The 23,505-nt window shown below is 36.7% G+C and overlaps 1 protein-coding gene across 1 annotated transcript in view; it reads right to left on the minus strand.

The window, feature by feature from the left end:
* Positions 1–143: 143 nt before the first annotated feature.
* LOC127974970 (clathrin coat assembly protein AP180) overlaps positions 144–23,505 on the minus strand; it is a 44,304-nt gene continuing 20,942 nt past the window's right edge. Inside the window, exons 5-29 of the mRNA XM_052578615.1 lie at positions 22,843–22,936; positions 22,556–22,667; positions 22,349–22,455; positions 22,201–22,242; positions 18,943–19,004; positions 18,788–18,793; positions 18,216–18,228; positions 17,493–17,629; positions 17,308–17,390; positions 16,851–16,865; positions 16,351–16,509; positions 14,665–14,745; positions 12,322–12,573; positions 11,235–11,315; positions 10,918–10,986; positions 10,001–10,108; positions 9,384–9,455; positions 7,756–7,938; positions 4,032–4,268; positions 3,922–3,946; positions 3,546–3,639; positions 2,527–2,613; positions 2,335–2,442; positions 1,799–1,893; positions 144–1,717 (exon numbers count right to left, since the gene is read on the minus strand). Of these exons, the coding sequence (XP_052434575.1) occupies positions 1,807–1,893; positions 2,335–2,442; positions 2,527–2,613; positions 3,546–3,639; positions 3,922–3,946; positions 4,032–4,268; positions 7,756–7,938; positions 9,384–9,455; positions 10,001–10,108; positions 10,918–10,986; positions 11,235–11,315; positions 12,322–12,573; positions 14,665–14,745; positions 16,351–16,509; positions 16,851–16,865; positions 17,308–17,390; positions 17,493–17,629; positions 18,216–18,228; positions 18,788–18,793; positions 18,943–19,004; positions 22,201–22,242; positions 22,349–22,455; positions 22,556–22,667; positions 22,843–22,936 (2,314 nt within the window). The 3' untranslated portion in view covers positions 144–1,717; positions 1,799–1,806. The remainder of the gene's footprint in view (positions 1,718–1,798; positions 1,894–2,334; positions 2,443–2,526; positions 2,614–3,545; positions 3,640–3,921; positions 3,947–4,031; positions 4,269–7,755; positions 7,939–9,383; positions 9,456–10,000; positions 10,109–10,917; positions 10,987–11,234; positions 11,316–12,321; positions 12,574–14,664; positions 14,746–16,350; positions 16,510–16,850; positions 16,866–17,307; positions 17,391–17,492; positions 17,630–18,215; positions 18,229–18,787; positions 18,794–18,942; positions 19,005–22,200; positions 22,243–22,348; positions 22,456–22,555; positions 22,668–22,842; positions 22,937–23,505) is intronic.

Here is a 23,505-nt window from a genome sequence, read left to right on the forward strand (position 1 = left end):
CAGTAATATTTTTTTTAACCAGAAACATGTGCCTTAAACTTTGCAGCTTAAAAAATACTGAATAATGATACTGTCTCTTTTTTAATGATCATGTGTTGATATAGATCTATCCTTTTGAAAACAGACACAGGGGGACGCCCGTGGGCAATTCTTCCCATCAGTGTTTATTGCATCTCAGAGGGCTTACATGCACTATGTAGGGGTGTCAAATATCATATGAATCAATAAATAAAAACAAACAACCAAAAAATTTCAAGAGAATTGCAAAAGAGAGATCCAAAGATCTGCCTTTGTCATTTCCATAAAATATCTACTGTAAAAGGGAGAGTGAGTTACAGAGGGTTGGCAATACCAGACCTTTCTGTAACACTGTTTAACAGTGACCTCCTGACATTTTTTTACAGATCTAAGAGTCTATCTAAAGAACCTACGCTGTTTTCTATTAACTCAGGTATTTTCATCTGATAGATCTCCTCCACACTCTTACTTTACAAACTACAGTACCATCACTTATCAACAGAGGGAGCATGAATGAGGGTCAGGGTTTATTATAGTATGAGCGGAAAGGACTGAGAACCAAACATGTGGATGAGTTCATCTACAATTATACAAAATAACACTACATGTACCAGCTTAAATTTGGATTTCATACAAGCACAGGTAACTATGAGACTCAAACACAGCATTCCACTGACTATAACTGTGAAACATTATTATTATTATTTTTGGGAAACATATAAACAGTTAACAAGTCACTGTACGTTTGTTATGTCAGGATACTGCAAAAGGCCTTTCTAAGAGGTCATCTGAGATTTGTAGCACTTTAGATTTGGTGAATTAAAAGTCCAAATTCGCTAAGGTTATTTTCTTGGGGAATGTATGTAAACCATTGACTGACAATTAAGTTAAAACAAAGTTTAAACTAAAGAATCAAAAAATATATGTATATATCAGAAAAATAAATACCAGTTAAAATACAAAAATGACATGCAATCACCAAGAGAATTATCTATGATAGAGGAGCCTGGATATGTTATTAATTTATACATAATTCATATATATATTTATAATTCATATATTTATTATTTGTAAACAAACAAATGTCAATGATGGGAGATGACACAGCATGTCTTATAATCCAAGTACCAGGTTCACATCAATAAGTTGTACACAGATAAAAATTGGAGCAGAGGAGAGACCTTTTCTGGTCAATGAGGATAATATACACAGAGTACCGTCTGCTAATCATGATACATTGCACACTGCTCCAAAACTAACATACAACAGCAAGCCCTTCAACAACCTGTTTAGGAACTCTGACCCCAAAAGGGAAGTCCTAGAGGAATGAGAAGTTGAGGGGATCCACACACACACACATCATTCATTTCAGACTTAAACACTGGAAAAGACATACATACGTATCTTTTTTTAACCGTTCATTTTCATTTTTGTGTTTTTTAAATAATTGTATTTTCGTTCAAAACAAAGGATAACATCGAAATAAGCACATCTTAATTTTTCGTCTTGTTTTCTCTATGATTCACTTCACAGTTTGTGCTACAACATGACACAGGAAGGCTGGGCGGGGCAGACAGGGCGGGGTTTGGGTTGGGGGCGGGGTCAGTGGATATCTTAGCTGCAGGCTCCTCGGGTGTCTGGGGGTGTAAACAGACAGCAGACTTCTCTCACTGGAGCTCATTCTTTGAGAAAACAAATACTGCAAACAGAGCACAGAGAAAATGTCATGGTGCTTTGTGATTTAGTGCCTCATCTGAGCAGCCACTAGAAATATAACTACCTGGAAAATTATAAGAAGTCCTTGATGTTCAGATCTGCAAGGGGGTCCTTGGTAGGAGGTTTTTTGGGGCTCTGAGCAGCTGGCCCTGGAGACAACTGAAAAAGGAGAGAGAGCGCGAGGTTGCCGTTTGGTCTATGAGCAACACAGCAGTGTTTCGTTTCTGAATGAATCAGCAATTTGAAAAAGTCGACTTATAAGGACATTTACCGCCACCTGCAGGTAGATTTAATTTCTTATTTAGAGTATGAATGTGTATGAACAAACAATACTGAGATGTTTCTTAAATTATCTTCATTTATGTTCCAAAGTTTATGTTAGGCCATTGTTTCTAATGCTACAATTTGTAATGTATACTTGAAACTTCCTCATTTACCACAAAAATATCTTTTGTGGGTATTTTCAGTCAAATTTATTTTGTGACTGATTACGATTAATTAGATTAATCAAAAAATCATGTAATTAATTAGATAAATAATTCAATCGACTGGCAGCCCTAATATATATATATATATATATATATATATAATTTTAATTACTGGTGCTCCAGGTGTTCCTGTTGCTGCTGGCCCTGTGAATGGTGGTCTCATCATGGGCTGACCCATCATCACAGGCTGGGGCATCATGGGAGCTCCTGCTGCTGAAGCCTGAGTAAAAAATAAAAATAAAGTAAGTGAATACTGTAAGTGCAAAATACAGAGACTCTTAACATTTTAAAAGTGATTTCTCACCATGCCAAAGCCAGGCTGTGCTCCCAAAGGTGGTGCCATTGCTCCAGGTGGGGCGGCAGCTCCAGGGGCTCCAGGGGCGGAGCCAGTCTAAACACAATTTGAACAGGACCACAATTAAATATATGCTAAACATTTTTGGTGTACAAACAATTTTCACTCAGAAATTGCTAGCACATTCTATGCGCACAAGCTCAATTTTCAGCTTATTTAATATAAAACAACACAGATGGCGCTCTGAGTCCTGAGTCGTAGCTGGACACCGCAGACAGACGCCGAATGGCGTCAGCATTGTGCATACACTCATAGAAAACAATGTGTTTGAATTTTAAAGATGTGGCGTGACGTGATGTGCCTATTCTCGTCCGGTGAATAGAAACTCCCTTTACTCTACAACCTACGCCACTGCAGGTGCTGTTTGACACTCCGACATGATGAAATGAACCTGATGAGTGTTTATTCCCTGCATTTTAATTAAACTTAAAAAGTTTTTTTTTCTAAATTTAAGAACTTTGTTCTTGTAGTTTAATTAGTTTATTCTGAACATTTTATTTAAACTTTTATATCGAATTTTTTTTTGAGATTTTTCTTGAAAATTAAACTACATTTTTCTTGTAACTTAAGTTCACTCTCAACATTTTATTTCAGAATTTTACATTTACATTTAATGAGTTTAATCTCAAGATGGTTTTATTGTTTTATTATTGCTTGGCCGTAATTCTCTTCCATAGAAATTAACAAATTCTAAATGTTTTGAAGTAGGCTGGTGCCAATAGCCTCGTGGGCAGTGCCACAAAATATATAACATCTTTGAACTTTAGGTGTCCCGAAATCACGTCCCGGCTCGCTGACCTTTCCCAATCCCCCCTCTCTCCCCTAGTTCACTTCTTGTCAATACTTAACTATCCTATCATAATAAAAAACGTGAAAAACCCCAAAATAAATCTTTAAAAAAAAAAAAAATGTTGAAGTTGAAAGTCTGAAACATTTTTTTAATTGTGTAAGAGAAAAGCAAGTGCTACCATCTGAGCGCCAGGTGTGCCCCAGCTAGTAGGGGCGACCTGAGGGGTCCAGTTAGCTCCTCCTGTCAGCTTCTTCTCATTCCACTGGTTGTCCCTGTACAAAACAAATAGCTGTCAGCCAGCATAATATGTGTAAATCATTCTTGGTTCATAAATACAGCTCTAGGGCCACACAAAGTGAACATGATTAAATTGTGCTCCACGGGAGGGCAAATCAATCAAGCTGCCATAACAGTGTAAATGAATTGTCAATACAGGTCAGGCTGAGTAATTAATGTCTGTAAATAGATGTTATGAATAAGTGACAAGATAGGTATAATAGGTATCTGGAAACAACAAGGACATGGAGATTCGCTGCAACAGACACTTAACTTACTTCTTTTGGCTTCCCATCCCCAAGTCTACAAGAGAGGAAGAAACAAGTTAAGTCAGCGTCGGCAAGGATGGTGTGTAAAATGATTCAGTCCATCATTATTACATACGTACTTCCGACTAAATTGGCGAGTGAAGAGTCCAAGTCTCCTCCAATAGGTTTGATTGGTTGGGCAGCTGCTGTGGGTGCCATTGTTGGGGCCATTGCTGGTATCATGGCCGGAGCCACTGTCGGTCCAGCGGTGGGCACAATTCCAGGTGCCAACGGCGTGCTCGCTGCAGCCATGGGGGTCCCGCCTGTGCTCTGAGGTGTTATGGCTGGCATCAAAAGGTCTCCTAATACGTCAAACACTGGGGTTGGCACAAAGAGAGAGGGTTAATGTAGCCAGGATGGACTGAGACAATTTTAGCCTATGTAGACTTGATTTGAATTTACTGTACAAACTTTCAGCAATCCCATAATACACTAAGTCAGATGTAAAAGGAGTAAAACATAAGACAGAAACAATACAATAAAACATACATACACTACCTTTCAAATGCTTGGGGTCAGTAAGATTTTTTTAATGTTCACCAAGGTTGAATTTATTTATCAAAAATACATAACAACCAGTAACATTGTGAAATACTTTTGCAATTTAAAATAACTTTTCTACTCTGATCTAGGCAGAATATAAAGCATGACCCTTCACAAATCATTCTAATATGTTGATTTGATGCTCAAGAAACATTTATTATTATTATTAATGCTGAAAACAGTTGTGCTGTGTAATATTTTTGTGGAAAACGATATACAAATTTTCAGGATTATTTGATGAACAGAAAGTTCACAAGAACAGTTTTAATATGAAATGTATCTTGCAATAAAGTCTTTAGTTTTTCATTGATTTAATGCATCCTTTCTAAATAAATGTATTACTTAAAAAAACCTACTGACCCTTAACTTTTGAAAGGTACTGTAATAATATATATACATATAAAAAAATTCAGACCCACACATTTATCAAAACATTCATGAGGTATTCTAAACTTTTACTACATGCATTGGAAAGTCGCAAACCGGCAACACACATCAACACATCTTTATACACATTTTCATTGCATTACAACATGGTTGGACACATTTGTTCAGGCAACAAAAAATATCCTCACTGAAGAACAGATCGGTTACGTATGTAACCCGTGTTTCCTGATGCAGGGAACGGAGAAGTTATGTCATGACTCGACATTAGGGGTCTTACTTGGGAGCCCGAATCCTCTCTGATTAAGAAAAAACACCAAAGACATTTAGCTAGTGGATTTTCCATGCAGAGCCACTCCCCGTCCACAGGGGTATAAATAGGTGACAGGGGCATCCACTCATCAGGTTTTATGCTGATAAGTTGAGAACTTATGCCTGGCCACCAGCAATGGTTTGAGGTTGTGGCATGGGGACATAAGGGGTCCATGGAAGGCGCCACAAACTGAACCCCATCACAACCCTAAGGCATTACAAATGTTCGCAAGCAGCTGCGTATCAGACAAATGCTACACAAAGGTCATAACCTTCCCACTGCTCATGCGCGATGCTCGACGTGCCGGCCTCGGCATGGTTTCATCACGGGGCAGAGCAACCGCAGGGTGGGAAGCGTGGACCAAGGTGGAATGGTGATGGGTGGAGGATCACGCCAGGGCTTTAGCACTACAGAGAACTGCTGATGGAGTCCTTGATAGTGTCGCCGAATAGCCCAGCCTGGGATATGGGAGCGTCAAGAAAGCACACTTTGTCAACATCACTGATTTGAGCAAGACTGTCAGACGACACAGCAGATTCACCGGGGAGCCGCACAGAACTGCTGCTCCAGGAGGAGTAAGAGGTCCACGGCGACTGACCTTGTGGAGAGGCTAGTAGCCACTACTGTTGCCCTTAGATATACCCAGAGCAATAATGGTTTTCTGTTCGTGGCAGAGAAGCCAGCATGGGTAGTGACAGAGGGAGCCCTCCCATGCCCATGAGGAGAGGCACAATCACAGTGCTGCCATGGTTACACACTCAGAGTGAAAGTAAAAACAATCCACAAATGGAGCTTCAGCAAGTTGAATGCCCAGACACTGAAGACAACAATGGTGGATGTCAACCGAAGATAGGAAACGAACGCGACCAAGAGGACACAATCAGAACAGCATCTTTAACATCTTTAGGAGCATCTGATTGTGCCATAATGCCACCCAGAACAGCTTGGACTCCCAATCGAAGGGTTGTGGGTTCTAGTCTCGGGCCGGACGGAATTGTGGGTGGGGGTAGTGCATGTACAGTTCTCTCTCCACCTTCAATACCACGACTTAGGTGCCCTTGAGCAAGGCATCGAACCCCCAACTGCTCCCCGGGCGCCGCAGCATAAATGGCTGCCCACTGCTCCGGGTGTGTGCTCACAGTGTGTGTGTGTGTTCACTGCTCTGTGTGTGTGCATTTCGGATGGGTTAAATGCAGAGCACAAATTCTGAGTATGGGTCACCATACTTGGCTGAATGTCACTTCACTTTCTTCTTCCAGCAGCAGAGAAAATTTGCCTGGTGAATCTGTGCTCTGTGAACTGTGTTCATTCACTCTGAAGCAAAATCTCATGAGTGGATGCAACTGTCGCCTATTTATACCCGTCTGCATTGGGGGTGTGGCTCAACATGCAAAATCCACTAGCCAAATTACATTGGCGTTTCTTTTAACCAGAGAGTATTTGGGCTCCCAAGTAAGACCCCTAATGTCGAGTCATCAAATTGACTGACAGATAGGAACCATTTGCATCCTAAAAGCAAAGGGTAAGGGTTGTCAATTTTTTTTAAAGGTGTACCAAGTATTTTTGCTAATTGCTAATTTTAACATTTAAAGAAATAAAACTTTTCAAAATGTTCAAAAATGCACACCCTAGAAATATATAAAAAATTCACAAGACTTTTATGAAGTATCTAAATTTTAAAATGTAAAAAGTTTAACATTCTCGTCATCTTGCATATGAGTGTTACTCACATCAACATAAGTTTCATAATTTAATCAAATGAACTAAAATTAATGAAAGTACATGATGAAACATATATTTTCTACAAAATATATAATTTTTTTTTGTTGTTGAAAAATCATACTGATTGTCAAATAAACCTACGTTACGGCCAACAGGTGTCAGTATGAAGTTCAAAACCACTGTCAAAGTACCTAGTGCACCTTTTATGAAAAACTATTCTTGCTACCAATAACACTAAAGCAGGCAATTCATTCTAATGCAGTAATGCACAAGATCTGCAACATGGGCAAGCAGGAAAAAAATGTACTGAGAGGCTAAAGGGTAAAGGTGTAGACTGAAATAATAAACAGCGCTAGGACATTCACACCTCCCAACCCTTTGGCGCGACTGGGTAAAACGATACATGCTGCAAAGCCCTGATTTTTCTTGCCAACTCACCAATGGCACAGCAGAAGCAAGCAATGAGCCAGATCAGTGCGCAGAGAGAGATTTATAAGAAACAAAATGCAGAGAGAGATGACAGAAGAATGGGACAGATGATAAAATTTAGAATAGCAGTATTACAGTAAGAGAGCAAGAATGGACAGAACTCGAAATGAAAAAGGAGAAAAAGCACAGGGAGAATGCATTTTATAAGTGCTGCCATATCCTCTCTGTATAAATGTCAGCAGATACGGAAGTGCTCATGCAAGGCAAAAGTGTGCTGAGAAGCAAGCAAGCCTGAAAGATGTCTCGCTTTGTTCAAGAGAAACTAAAGAAAAAACAGTTTTGTCAAATAGATAAGTATTCATGTTTATTAAGAGTATAACTATCTGTTCAAAACACCTAGTTTGATTTCTCACCTGATGCATCAAAGCCACCAGAGGGCGCGGCGGTGGCAGGGGCGCTGTCTGCTGCCGCTGGTGTGGCGGACACTGGCACAGAGCCAAAGGCATCAAAAGCTGACTCCAGCAGGTCTGCTGGGGCCGAGGATGGCACTGGTGCTGGGGTTGGTGTAACCGTGGTGGTGACCGGGGAAATCAACCCTGCACAAATCAACAGATAAGATCCCAAATCCACCACACTTTCAGATTCAGATTTGCAATGTACATCAAGAGTGGTTGACTCTTAACTTTTATAAAGAATATCTCTTTGGATTTGGGACTTTAGCCTTTGCAACTTTACAGATCTTCTTTATGCACCAAGAGCTTGTAACACTCCAAAGAGAAAGAAAAAAATTGAAATTAAATAGTGCAAAAAAAGTGCCTTAATATATTTTAAAACAGTAATATTAAAGGGGTCATATGATGTGGTTTCAATTTTTCCTCTCTCATTGGAGTGTTACAAGCTCTTGGTGCATAAAATATATTTTCTTGGTGCATAAAGTATATTTTTGTGCTAATACTGTCAAAACACACAAGGCTTACATGTAGACTCAGTTGGTTAAGTCTAAAATGAAAGTAAACAGTTGAGAGAAAAACATATAGGTGCCTGTATATTAGATGTGTGCAGGTCTTAGGTGTTTATATTCTGGGTTCATATGTTTGCCTGTACAAATTATAAATCATCAATAAGGTGTTTAATGAATTTAATCTTTTAATATCTGCATTTTACTACATTACTACTTAATGCAATCTGCGTGAAAATAACTGTTGGTCTGTAAATATTGTATGTCGGTGAGATGAAACGACAATGGCATTGAAACCTCTCTCAAGGCAGTCAGTTCACTTCACACATTAATAGAAAAACACCTGCGCTCCATTTTGACTTTGAAATGTTTATTTTATTATTTCACTTTATTCTTGACAGTCTGTAACATAGTTTAACTGACCATGGGAAAACTCTCCCATTAAAAAATGCTACATGTACAGGAGACTTTACATTATTTTAAGCATTATTTGTGTTTGTCGTTTTCAAGCCAACGCTGACTGAAGCAGCAACCTCCTGACGTGTTTATCTCTCGCTCTGCTCCATCAGAGGGCGCGCGTCAATAGAGCCACACACACAAGTCAATTTTGTTTTTAATTTTATGAAAATATTTTTTTTTTCTAGAAAGTGAACTTATGTTATTCAGTAATAAAGCAAATTATTATGAAACCAATGCAATTTCAAGCAGTTTCAAGTACTTCAAAACTACGTTAAATTAAAAATTTCAAGCACCGTACGAACCCTGTTGTTGTTGTTATTAATACTACAACAATAATAACAATAACAATAAATGTTATAATAATAATTATCATTGTTATTATTAGTTACGATTAAACATTTTACAACAAAACATCAATAATTATAAGTAATTAGGTATTATTACAATTGTATTATTGTTATTTTAATTAATTTAATTATTCATTACTATTGTTTGTTTGTATATTAGGCATTAACTGTACTATATACATATATAGAACAGCTCTTAGTTAGTGCCACGTCTAACGTCATTATTTCATCATTAACAAAAAAGAGCGTTTTCCAAATCAGGATATGTGACCCATACCTCCGAGCAGGTCAGCTGATGGTGCTCCGGGAGCAGCGGACTGGGTCTCCCCAGTAGTGTCACCAAATGTGTCTGTTCCAGAGCCAGACGTCCCACAGCGCAGCATGAAGGAGGAGAAGCATTAGTCAGCCTTAAAGCTGCATACACTGAGAGAGGGGCAGATGGAGAGAGTGAGCTGACATCATACAACAGGCAACACACTCCCACATCGCAACAAAACACTGACACATGGATATACGATCTGTGTGTCGTCCCATACTTACAATGTAACACATGACAGCACAGCATGCATATACACTAAACTAAAAACACACCCCAAACAAATCATCATCTGCTCACTAAACAGACAAAACAAACTGCAGAAACTAACCACAATAATTGAAAAACTGGCCTTTGAAAAAGCTGGTGTATACTTACCACTTCAAAAATGTAAATGTCTATGCTAAGAAAATGAACTTGAACAAGCTTAGCACAAATGAACAAGCTCATCAAGCTCAAATATTGTGCAGTCAGATGCAGTCAAAAACCTGATCATAATTCACTGGGTTACACTATGACATAATATTTCCATATTGGTCTTCAGGATTGGTGTTTTGTATGAGCGAGTTTAGACACACCAAGGAGGTCCAGCACAGGTCTAGGTTCGGCTTTAGGAGGAGAGAGAGAAGCAGCTGCAGAACCACGTTTAGGAGCCACTGGAGCAACAGCTGGAGCAACAAATGAATCTACATGGATGAGAGAATATGGGGTGATTTTGACATCTCTAAATAAAATGTAGCTTATGCTAGCTGTATTAAGATGTAACTGTAATGGAAGTAAAAGTGCATTGGAGCAATGTAAACAAAGATACAATACTAAATAATTAAAGTAATCGTTCACTCAAACATAAATGTATATCTGTCTTCTGCATGAATGGCAAATTGAAGAGAAAACAAAAACTAATATACTGTAACCCATTAACCATATTTCAAGCCTTTTGAAGTAATTTAATAGCTTTGGGTGAAAAACAGACTGAAATGTAAGTTTTTAATCTTTCTTTTACCTGCTGTGATCAAATCATTTACTCAGCAAGCTGAATTTGATCAAATGACTCACTGAAAAGACTCAAAAGAAAAGAATGATTCATTTACTAAGTGAACAAAGTTTCAGAAAATGAATGCTTAAAAAATGTTGTAAAAAAGAAACAAACGCAAAATAGTCTCTAAAATTTTTCCTTTCGTGTTACACAGAAGAAAGTAGGTAATACGGTTTTAAACAACATGAGGGTACATGCCAAAATATTCAAACTATTCATTAAAGTATCATGATAATAGTAATAATTCATAGTAAATGTACTGAGCGATTATATATAAAAATAAATAGAAATAGAAAAATTATTATTATTTATTTATATTATATATTTAGTATTAATAATAATAGTTTGATTAATTATTAATTAACATGATTTATTTATTCATTATTGATGATAACATAATAATAATAATTCATTGTAAAAGACAAAACATGCTCCAATAAGAGAGACAAGCAAACTCACCAGACAAGAGGTCACCAGTCACACTGGCCTCAGGCAAAGGTGAGGGCCCGCGTGAGACAGCAGGAAGATCTTTAACACCAAAGCAAAGCAGGAAGAGGAAGTGGAGGAGGAAATGTAAGAGAAGAGAAATCAATAAGGAGCACAAGCATAGAAAGGACACAGAGTCGTGCTTTTGAGGGCGCAAACATGCACAAGTCCACGTTCAACTATGAGGACAAACCAAGACGGAGTGGGCCAAAAAAACAGATGAGAAAGAAGAAAGATGAGACTAGAAAAGACAAGACGTTCAACAGAACTACGGGAATCAACTCCTGTACCTGCACCAAAAAGGTCTAGACTAGGAGTGGTTGCTTTGGGCTCTGTGGAGGAGCTTTGCTCAGGCATAGAATCAAACATATCTATAAACAAGGACACACATAAGCGTTACGCTTTAAGTCAGTGCATATCAAGACAACTTCAAGTGAGAGAGAGGAAACACTTCGATTTTAGATTTGAAAAACATTCAGATTTTAAAATATCTTGTTTTGCTTGCTTTTTTCCATAATTACACTGAACAAGTAGAACAAGAGACTACTCAGTCAGTCAGTCAGACAAATGTGGTCACTGCAAATCCTGGATCTTGACAGATTGCAGTGCAATTTTAGAGGCCAAATGTGAATCAGTGACATTGACCACCCCTCTTTATATGCAAATATAGTATTATTTTACATTGTTATACAATAGCAATATATACAATAGTAGCTATTATTTTACATATATTTTAAATGTACAAAACCGTTCATTTTGGGTTTTACACACACACACATATATATATATATTACAATTTAAAGTAATGATATTCTGTGATGTCGAATCTCGATTTTTAGCAGCCATTACTTCAGCCTTCAGTGTCACATGATCCTTCAGAAATTAAATAGTTAAATAATGATTTTAGTGCTCAAGAAACATTTCTTATTATCAATGTTGAAAACAGTCACTTAATATTTTTGAGGAAACATTTTTGCGGAAATTTTGCAACTTTACTGTCACTTTTGATCAAGTCAATGCTTTCTTGCAGAATATTAATTTCTTTAAAAAAAATTGAACGGAGGTGTACAATTATATTTATATTTACAGTATTATTGTACAATTACAATATATATATATATATATATATATATATATATATATATATATATATATATATATATATATATATCAGGTCGAGAATATTCTTCAGCACTGAAAAGGTGGTAAAGGCCACGATTCACAATCCAGAATGACCAAAACGTAAAATATAAATCTAAATGAGAGGAATCAAACAAAAGAGAATCTTAATAATGTTGGGGAACTAGCTTAGCAAGTTAATATTGTCATAATGCAGTGTAAAGCATGACAGAGGCAGAATTCTAGCAGAGGCATTACCACCAAAGAGGTCTAGTGTTGGCGGGGCCACAGACTCAGCTGTAGCGGATGTGGATGTGGTAGTGGTAGTGGTGGCAGTGGTGGGAGCAGTAGCAGTTGGAGGAGAAGGGGTAGCTGGGGACACTGTTGGCGAAACGTTTGGCTCGGCACTGGCAGCAGATGCAGCAGTAACAACACTCTCTACCGGCTTCATGGCAAAGAGGTCCAGCTCTGGGGCAATGCTTGCACTACCCTCGGATGGAGCCCAGGGGTCTTTATTGGGTGAAAACGGAAGGGGGAAGGTTTGTTAAATTAACGAAAACTGCAAACTAAAAAAGAAAAGTACATAACTTCAGTAACACAGAGATTGAGGATGGATTTTACTTTTAAAAGCACACTTTAAGACACCATTAACCTTAGTACTGCAACCACCATTAAAAAGACTATAAAGATACATCCTAGAAAATAAAAACAATGTAGTTTTCATTCTGTTTTATATAATCATACATACCTCAGGATGCTTGCTTTCTATAGAGAAACCATTAATAATAAAACAAGAAAATACAGATTCTTGATTCCAAAGGTTGCAGATTTTAAGTCCTAGCAGTAATTTGAAAGCAGAGCTAAGTTAAGATGGAAATAAAAGCATATATAAAGATTAAAGTAAGTCTTTTCATGTTCTGTGACACAGCAGCTGCGTTATGTAAATACAACCACTAAGCTTCTGCTCTTCAGACATAAAAATAAAAATAAAAGTTTAGGTTGTTAGAATGAATCACTGATACTGAAAATAAACACTGGAAGGGAAATTATATGAATAATGTGAGCAGCTGAATTATTAGTAAGGTTAATATAGCAGAAAGTAAAGGCAAAAACAACTTTCTTGAAAATATTTTGTCCTGTTTTCCAAGCAAAGCATCCAAACATCCTTACAAATATATATATATATATATATATATATATATATATATATATATATATATATATTAGGGCTGTCAAATGATTACAATTTTGAATCAAATTAATAAGAATTTTCAGTGGATTAATCAGGATTAATCACTATTTGCAATTACACCTGAATCCTAACCATTTTTTTTTTTTGAAATGCATACCAAAAGATAAATAACAGGACACAGATACATAATTTTCATGTATTGATTCATCAATATGTGGTTCTATTTTTCTGAATTTCAAAAGTTTAACATTTAATTAATCAAATTTACCTGTGCACTATATCAAACCATGCCATTTAACTACAGACAGTGTAAGAGTTTTAGGTGAACCAGTGGTTAAATATAGCCACATATCTATGAAATTATGCATAGAGAAACTCGAAAGAATGAACTCAGAAACACAAGCATGCGCCCTCTGCACTCTGGGCACTCTTGTTTTTGGGAGGTGTCCATTTGCTCTGCCACAATACTTTAGGATCGATATTTTCACGTTCTGAAGGCTTCAAGTGCCAGTAAAAGCAAGTAAAAATGCATATGCTTTTCCAAGCAGCTGTATTGCATGTAGTCGTTCTGCGCATGCGCAGTGTGAAACACAGGACGCTATAACAGGAAGAAGCTCCAGCGTATCAACTACCAAACTGTTTATCGAGCTTGGCATGAATGTATTTGAGAGTAACTGGGGTAAAACCTTAAGCTTCTTCTGTGTTTTTGTCGCGGCGCTCGCCGCTGTTTTTTACTATCTTGAGAATTCAGAGATCGACGAAACTTTCCTGACCTAAATAATTTGTCACACTGCGCATGCGTGAAATGCGTTAAAAAATTTGACGTAATTAATGACAAACAACTAATTAACGTCGTTAACGCGCTATTTTTGACAGCCCTAATATATATATATATATATATATATATATATATATATATATATATATATATAATTATTTTTATTTTATATTTTCAAATATAATCCAAAATACATGCTATAATGTGAAAAAAAAATACATCAATATAATTTCGGTAAAAGTTGTAATCAAACAGTTTACTTTTTATGTTTTAAGGATGTATACATCTTTGTTATGGAAAACAAAATAGTGAATAAAAATGAATTTTGCACTGTAAGGACAGAAATTATCAATTGTGCCTGCAGAGAACAGTCTATGTGCCAAGGCAGCTCATGGACAAAATAATTTTGCCGCAACGTGTGGGAAAAAGCTGGGTTTAATAACTCAAGCAATGCAAACAAAATTGCATGCACTCTCACTCACACACACATTGTTGACCATATCGGCAGTTGGATTTCATGTTTCCATTCAAGCACACACCCATACACACAAACCTTTCATAACCATCCATAAATACACAGGCACACACAAATAAAAAGCAGGGTGGATCTTGTGTATGGATGAGCACCCACCAGATCCGGCACATGCATCAGCGGCAGCTGCAGGGGCCACACCCTCGCTCGGACCATCACCTGGGGATGGCGCAAACGCGTCTGGACAAAACCAGAGCAAGGAAACCCAACAGAGAAAAAAAAACGGGGATGAAGAGGCGATTTACAATTGAATAGAAACACTCTATACAACCCAAATGGTGCTAAAATATACCTGTGTGGGCTGTATACAGTTGAATTCACACACACACACACACTGAGGGAAATAAGTCAGGCTGCGTGAAACATCCTGTCAATGCCATCGGGACCAACAAGTAAGTAAAAGAAAGTGTTTGGCTTTGACAGCATGGTAAGCTAAAGCCGAGGCAGTGATGAACATTGTGGCATTTAATATTACAAACCCCATGGAGACCTGCGCATCCAGGTATGAATTAATTGATTTATTAGCTGAGAAAACAAAAAACAGCTTGGGGGTGTTTAACTGCTGGTTGATTTAATTAGAGGAATATTAAATCAACAGACTGCAAAGCTTTGTACGAAATAAGCCAACATCCTATATAACACAGAATTATTCTGCATTTGAAAGAAATGCTTGAATTCTGCATACTACTTCTGCATGTAATTTAGGGTCTTATTCAAGCAGTTTCACATTCGAGTGTCAAGGTTAAATATTATAGAAATTAACTGAATACAAATTGTGGATGATTTATTCAGTGATCTTTGTCTGGTATGATGTGTAAAATGATTAGACATTACCAGCGAGTTAATTATAGTTATTATAGGTAACTAAAACTAAAAAGAAATAGATGTTAAAATAAAATATATTCAAAATATTTAACTTCTTTTATTTTCAGCATTTCGCATTCTCATGTAGGTTAACTTCATGTACTAAAATAACTAAAACTAAAATTGGCATTAAAATTAGTTAAAACTATATAGACATTAAATAAACAACAACCTTGGAATGGAAAATGGAAAAACAAATAAAACAATAATAATAATAATAATAATAATAATAATTAAATGTATTATAATATAAAACTATTTACAATTTTAATTCCATGATCAATGTGTATTTAACTGGTTTACTCCAATCAAAACATAAATGTTCTATTTATATATTTATCCTGGCACAATCCTGGGTTTAAACATTTACAAGGCATCAAATTTGACACACTAGCCTACCATTGGCCTTGTATAATCAAAGCTGAAATGTCTGCTGTAGGCGACATAATTAATGAAAAACATCAGTGCTAGCAAGCTAATCTCAAGTGAGCTAATCCTTAGCTTTATTAGTAGTTTGCTTCCTAAAAAATGAATCAACTCAGCTGTATGAAAGGATTAATAATACGTCTGTTCTTTTCTCTTACGGATTAAACCTTTCTGCTTATACTGTTGTCAAAAGCTTCTGGTAAATGAATAAATATATAATGGTCTACTAAAATAACTAGCTTTTACCTACATGTGACTTCAGGCCACATATTGGAGAAGCCATGAAAGAAATGGTAATTTAAGCTTGCCAATATGACAAAGGGTGTTTACTTCTACATCAAACTGTACCTGATGAAGCACTATAATGTGTCAGCTAAGTGACTTAAAATAGTAACATTACCAATCCATGTACACAAACCGACCAAACTGACTGCTAAACAACCCATGAACTCCCATTCTTCCCTGATAGCTAAGCCTGGAGATGACCTGACTGACCTCCAAACAGGTCCATGTCTGAGATGGTGGCAGCGGGGGCAGGCACTGGCAGCGAGGCAGCGATGGTGTCAGCTGCGGGTTCGGTAGCAGAGGCTGCGGCGGCAGAGTCAGTCTCAGAGAGGGGGGCTTCAGAGCTAGCGGCAGGAGCAGCCAGAGAGTCTGGAACCCCGCCACAGCCAAGCCACAACCAAACCACAGCATTCACAAAGACAGAGGAGGAGGAGAGAGAGACGAGGAAGGGTAGGGGTGTGGATAGGATGAAAGAAATAGATTTTAGCAAAATGACTTCATAAAGCTACAGCTGGATCAGACGTGTAAAGATTCGGACAGTGAAGAGTTTGTTCAGGAAGTTCCTCATAGACAAGATACAAGAGTGTCATGTCCATTCAAATTTTGAAATGATTAAAAAATAAAATAAAAATAATACATATATTGCAGGTTTATAATTATTTTGGGCAGAATCTGGATGTATTTGCAATCTGAAAATCATTTTTACTCACCCTCACCAAGCAGATCTGAACCATTGCCAAAAAAGAGGATTGAGAAAGAAAAGAAGAAAAGCATGTTAGATGAAAACAAGTGTTTGACCTGTTCCTGGATCAGCTGATTTCTACAGCACTTCAACAGAAACTTGTATTTGACAAGCTTGGGCAGGAAAGCAGAGAGGAGGAACATTTTCCATTAGTCTGTCATTATAACTCATTAGAATGCACCCTCAATATATAATCCCCTAATTAGCCTAATTTGGGTAGAAAATTTAATCTGCATTTTAGTATAAAACACAGATAACAACCTAAACCTCCAGCTTTTTACTCTCTATAACAATAAATGCTGGGATTTTTTACACATTTTTAACCTGAAATGTGATCACTTGAGCTGACCTGACAAAACAATATTAAAGAATGTAATAAAACAACACTGTACTACACAAACACAACATAAATGACACCAGCTCACCTCCCCATGATGCTGTGGGAGCCGCTGAAGCCCCTGCAGTTGGAGCCAACAGATCAAAATCCACTAGATCATTAAAGCCGCTGCTGTAGAGAGAAAAGGACAAGAGAGAATGATGCATCTACAGCAAGGACATTTCAAGGAAGCTTGTGTTTCGTGTATGATTTCTATACATCTATTGATCTTACTTGATGGTGGTTGTAGCCGGTGCTGCTTTTGCAGGCTCTGCTGCGGTGGTCTCAGTAACTGCAGCTGCTGCAGTGGTGGGCTCTGCACTTTTTGCAGGGGTACCAGCAGGTGTTCCATTATTTGTTGGAGATCCCTTCTATATGTGTCATGTTTGGTTTACAGCACCATACATTTCATTTAATACACAGTAACATGAATAATGTCTTATATTGCTTTATAATATTATGCAGAATAATATAAGCTACTATTTAAAAGTTGAGGGGTCAGTAAGATTTTTATGTGAAATAAAATAATATTATTTTTTTAGCAGGGATGCATTAAAGCGATCAGAAGTGACAGGAAAGATATTTATATTTATATTATAGATTTATATTAGAAAGATATTTCTGTTTCAAATAAATACTGTTCTTGGAAACTTTTACAGAATCCTGAAAACAAAAAAATATTAAGCAAAATATATGATTTCTGATGCGACACTGCAGACTAATAATGGCTGCTGAAAACTGAAAAAAAAAAGCTTTGTCACAGGAATAAATCACATTTTATATTAAATTAAAATAGAAAGCCTTTATATTATTTGGAATTATATTTCACAATATTACTCTTTGTGGTTTCTTGGTGAGCATACTAGAAACAAATCTCACCAACCCCAAACTTTTGATCTATAAAGTGTTATACCGAATAATTCCACTTTATAAATTTGAGTTTTATTGATTACTTACCTTAGTCGGTGACCTAGTGATAGAAAATGTAAAAATGTATAAATATAAGAAAATAACTTTTACAAAACATCATGAGGTTAAATGATGGAATCATAATAATTCATGACATGAAGAATCATTTTTAAATAGCAGGCAGATTAACAATGCATTATAAAAAAAAAATATATTACTGCCACTCTTTATTTTATTTTTATGTATTTATTGTAGAAAATATTCAAAAATATCCCCCTCCCCCAGACATGCATTGGGGAATATGGAGTATTCAGTTACAAAACAAATATGCACGACACTGAAATTCATATTGAGAAATCTATCAATTCTGGGCTGCCACTGTTAGTATGTTAAGTTCAGTCTGGTTCTGTTTGTACAGATTGAACTTAATTATAAAGCTAGACCAAAACTAATTCATTCTATAGAGAGAGGGAACTTCAGAATTGTAAAATGCTGAAACATAAAATTTAAGTTCAACCATCAGTCTATAGAACTTTGAACACCACAATGACGATAACATCACCATTACAGTATAAATATACTCATGTCTACATACAAATCAATTCTGTAGAAATACTTACTCATCACTGTTAACACAAGGAAAGGAGGAACAGTATTACTTTTTGTTAAAGAAGTAGTTATTTTATCAGCAGTAAAAATGCTTTGTTTGTTGAGATAAAGCAGTGATTAATTTATTTTAGGCCTTCATGTTATTCAAAGGAATTAAAGCACTTACACTTTCTTCCCCTCAAGCGTGTTGAGATGTGTCTCCAGAGATTCCAGAAGACTCTCAGGGGCCTACAAAGCCACAAAACAATGCATTGTTAAAAGTGACCTACCACTAAAGACACAATGTTTGAGAATGCAAAACAAAAAGACAAAGTCAAGCTGCTAACTCTAAATGAGGACAAGTAGAAGACAAAATGTCCTAGAATTTTACTATAACACTTTTTAAGTAAGACACTAATTGTATACAAGCAATAGACTTTTTAAGTAAGGTTTACAGTGGTTCAGATGCAGACCACAATGCTTTAGTTCACAGCCCCAGTGGGGCCCACAATGCACTGCAGCATGCTCACCCATGCATTCAGGCACAACAGAAAGATTCAGAGCACATTATTTGTTAGACATGCCACATAATCACAGGTGGGTGTACCTCATGGGTAAAAATGTCATGGAGTTACAGCTAAATAGGCCAAACAAATCACATTAATTAAAATAATATATAAAAACTGGACATTGTGGTTAATTCATGAATAACAACTAAATAAAAGCCTTAGACCTAGGTCAATATGATATGATGAGCCATAATATGTAATGCACAGAGCATTATTTAGGTCTAGTCAAAATACATACATCTAGCATGCATGATATGACACCTGATGATCAAATTCATCTTGAAAATAAAATAGAGTTTGATCAGGTCTGTAATAATAATATTATAAATATCATAAAACCAACTACCTATCATGTAAAGATAGAGTGGAGTGCCTTGTCGAATTTGATGACCCTGCTATATGTCTGTAGCAGTTTACATAAAAACAAAATGCATTCTAGAATATGAAGTTGTTTTGATGACAACAGAATAAGTCTGCAGAAAGTTAAAGCAATTCTGAGTAAAACAGAGCACGATGGTGTGTTTGACCGATCAGAACAGAGTATTTCAAAGTATGATTAATATATGCCCTGTTGCTGTTCATCAAAATAATGTATGATATTTCATACAGTAATACCAGTAGTGGCAGCTAAACCAAACCTTCAGGGAAGCACTCTCAGACAATTATACTGGCGCTCCAGCAGACGGATCAGTGATTTGAGAAGTGCCTCTGAGGACTGAGGATTGAGCTGAAGTGTTGGTCAACACCAGTCCTCTAACCTCAGGCAAAGCCTTATTATCACCCCCCACCCCCTTCCCCATTCTCGGTCTCTCATACACACATAGTTACACACTGTCATACACATTTACAGAGGTATAATGAAGATTAATTTGCATTGAATTAATCCATTAATTACCCTGTGCTCTGATAATAGTGATCTTTAAACAGTGGGTTAAACACAAATGTGTGCGGTTAAAAACCTAGAAAGACTCTAGTGCTGTCTCACTTTAGCTCCTTTAAGAGTGTTTTGCTGTGACACAAATGCTAAACTGAATAATGCATGAGAGTTAAAAACATGTATTTTGATTACTAATTGCAGTGGGAGTGGGAGACTTTTCTCAGACTTGTATATCTTCACACTAATAGCGCTAAAAAATAATAGTCTGCAAGTTAAAATTCTGTTCGGTTATGTAGATTGTGACTGCATGCACAACTGATCATGTAAGAAGCTATTATCCATCAAACATTGCAAAGCGCAGCTATCAAAGGATTCCCTTTAAATAGGGGCTAAGGGAATATCTAAATTGTTTGTGAACATTGATACACCCTGCAAAAATTCATCAGCTTTCTTGAGCTACACAGCTGTGCAAAACCCAATTACAACCACTGCCAAATCCAGAACCCAGGCAGTCATGCACGTCTCCCTCCAGCATGACCTGAACTCCACCGTTGATCCAGAATATCTGAAGGCAACAATCCTGCCCTAACATCACGCACAACATGCTTTCAGAGCAAGCTTCCCCCATTTCTGCCAGCATGAAAACCCTCCTAATCTTGTAACAGAGCATCCAAAATCATAAAACCATTATAATGTTCTGTGTTATAGAGTCTGATTAGTATCAGTGTTGTTATTTTCCATGAATAGGGAGCAAAACTGGAAACTGAAACTACTCAAAAAATGTATACATTTAAATGTGTATTTCCTATCAATTAAAAATAATATTTGTCTGTTTTTTTTTAGGTTACAGTGTTGAAAGCTTGACAGAGGCAGTCAACACACCCGCATTTGTAAAAAATAAATAAAAAATAAGATACAAACATTGCTTTTGGGAGTCAAATTTAAACAATCAAAAAAAAAAAATGGGAGAAAAAATGACTATAAAAAAATGCCATGTTGTATGAAAGGATTCAAATATTACTTCATGGGCGTCAAATTTAGAAAATGATTTTTTTTTTTTTGTAATATGGTGAAAATAACATGTCAATTTTATGCAAAAAAGCCAAAATTACCAAAAGAATATTAGCTCTTATAAATGAAAACATATAATTTGTGCCTGTAACATTTTAAAAAATGTCAGGGAACACCAAAGTGGTCCATATTCATGGAAAGTGCATGTTATTTTCATATTTTGCTAATCTAAAATGGAACCACAACTCTTAAATGTCACTTAGTTAAATACTCCATTAGATAGGAATTTACTGAAATTTCCAAAACTGTTAGACGTATTTAAATGGTTTCTATGCAAATAGTTTTATTCGACACATTACAGAGGTCTTCATGACTGTGGAAACTCTATTCTTGGCGATTTTTTAGCATTACTAAGATGCAAATGTGACTGCAGCTTGAGTTCTCGTCTCAGACAGCAAGCATCGCTGCTACTCCGATCATGATTCTTCAGTCGCATCCAAGTTCACTCTAAAATGAGATTTTGTGTGCAATTTATTTGATGAGCGCTAATGAGGATTGACTTTTGCTCTCTCCTGAGCTGCAGGAATCTCCAAAGTGGAAAGCTCAACACGCTACTCACACTCTCAGCCTGTGTGATCAATCTGCACCGCTGAAATAAGAAGACAGGTACAGAATCTGTCAATCAGCCTGAGGGGACGGGACAGAATGGATCCATGGAACACGTCCCATCTGACAAATGCCCCATCATTAGAGATAAATGACCTTGTATATGTAGCACATGGAGGTCTGTGACTGACCCAGTGGCCAGGGAAAGGTAACAACCTCTCAATTTTGGTACAACAGCTTGGATTAGAGGGGTACGACACATGCAACACATATTAAAACAACAGCACAACACAGACATGCACTGTTAGTACTGACGTTGAGAGTATTGGCATCATGATGTATGTGGAAAAGGTGGAAAATCCAGTTTTAAAAAAAAACCTACCTGCGTGAGTTCAGGAATATCGTTTTTGTCAATTCCCACTTGCTGTTGAAAGACAAGGTAAGAATACATGGCATATCTTTTAAACCACAAATGCAATTTTCAGTGAACATTTTATAATTAAAGCAAAGATATAAAACACATCGCTTACCTCAGCAATTTTGAGGAACTCTGAGACTCTGGTCATTCGTGTCAAGAATCTTTTATAGATTTCCAGTGCGTCTTTGCATTGTCCTTTCTTCATCTGGAAAAATTTCTCTAAAAAAGAACAAGGAAATCATAGTAGGTCTACAGTTGTGTCAAATCTTGCAGACGTCAAACCACCCTCTTTGAAATCTCAAAACTTCCTGAGACTTGCCTAAGAGATTAATGATGCCATCATTGTAGCAGGCGTACAACTTGATCAGATCCTTGAAAAGTAACAGGAAGGCAGCGTTGATCACCCCATTGACAAGATCTTTTGGATGAACCTAAAACAACAAAACAAGAGAATGAGAGGCAAGTCAAAGAAACTAATGTTTCTATGAGCTGTAAATATATTTATTTACCAGCTGTCAAAATGAACTAGCTACCCTGTAGTTTGAACCCTGCATATAAGCATCAGGTGTTAATACAGCTTGTGAAAGTGACAGGAAGCAGACTCACATCAAACTCCAGCAGAGCATCGATCTGACTCTGCAGCGTGGGCATGCCTTTCAAGAGCTTGTCTGTAGACATTGTTCTCATCACACCATCGGCACTGAGTAAGACACACATTCACATCACATTAATTTTTAAATAATATACTGTATGTAGGTAAACATAATCCAAAGAAGAATTACAATTCTTGTCTTTTTATCTAACATAAATGTTTCAATCATCTGTTCAGCATATTAATGCATAAAGAAGGATGAAATAAAACGCTTCTGGGAATTTTACATCTCATGATTAATACTGTAAGTATTACTAGAATACTGTAAGTTAGTTAAATCTATGAAGGAAGTAGTGATGAAAGCATGTAGAATTTTGCATCTTTTTGCATTTCAATTAAAAATCTTAATTAATATAGTTCTTCAACGTGTTTGATATTAACTACCAATATACTGTATAATGATATAGCATAAATAAATTATTCCACCAATTACATTGGAGCCATTTTGGAGAGTATCGCATATGTATGCAACTTATGTACGCGGATACATTGTTTACGTTGTTCATGCTGTTTAGATTTTCACCTGAACGTAAACAACGTATCCACGTGTGTGATACTCTCTAAAATGTCGCCAGGGGGATGCAGAGGAGACGAATTGTTGAATAAAATTAATATTT

This window comes from Carassius gibelio, chromosome B16 (assembly GCF_023724105.1).
Source record: "Carassius gibelio isolate Cgi1373 ecotype wild population from Czech Republic chromosome B16, carGib1.2-hapl.c, whole genome shotgun sequence".
NCBI lineage: Eukaryota > Metazoa > Chordata > Actinopteri > Cypriniformes > Cyprinidae > Carassius > Carassius gibelio.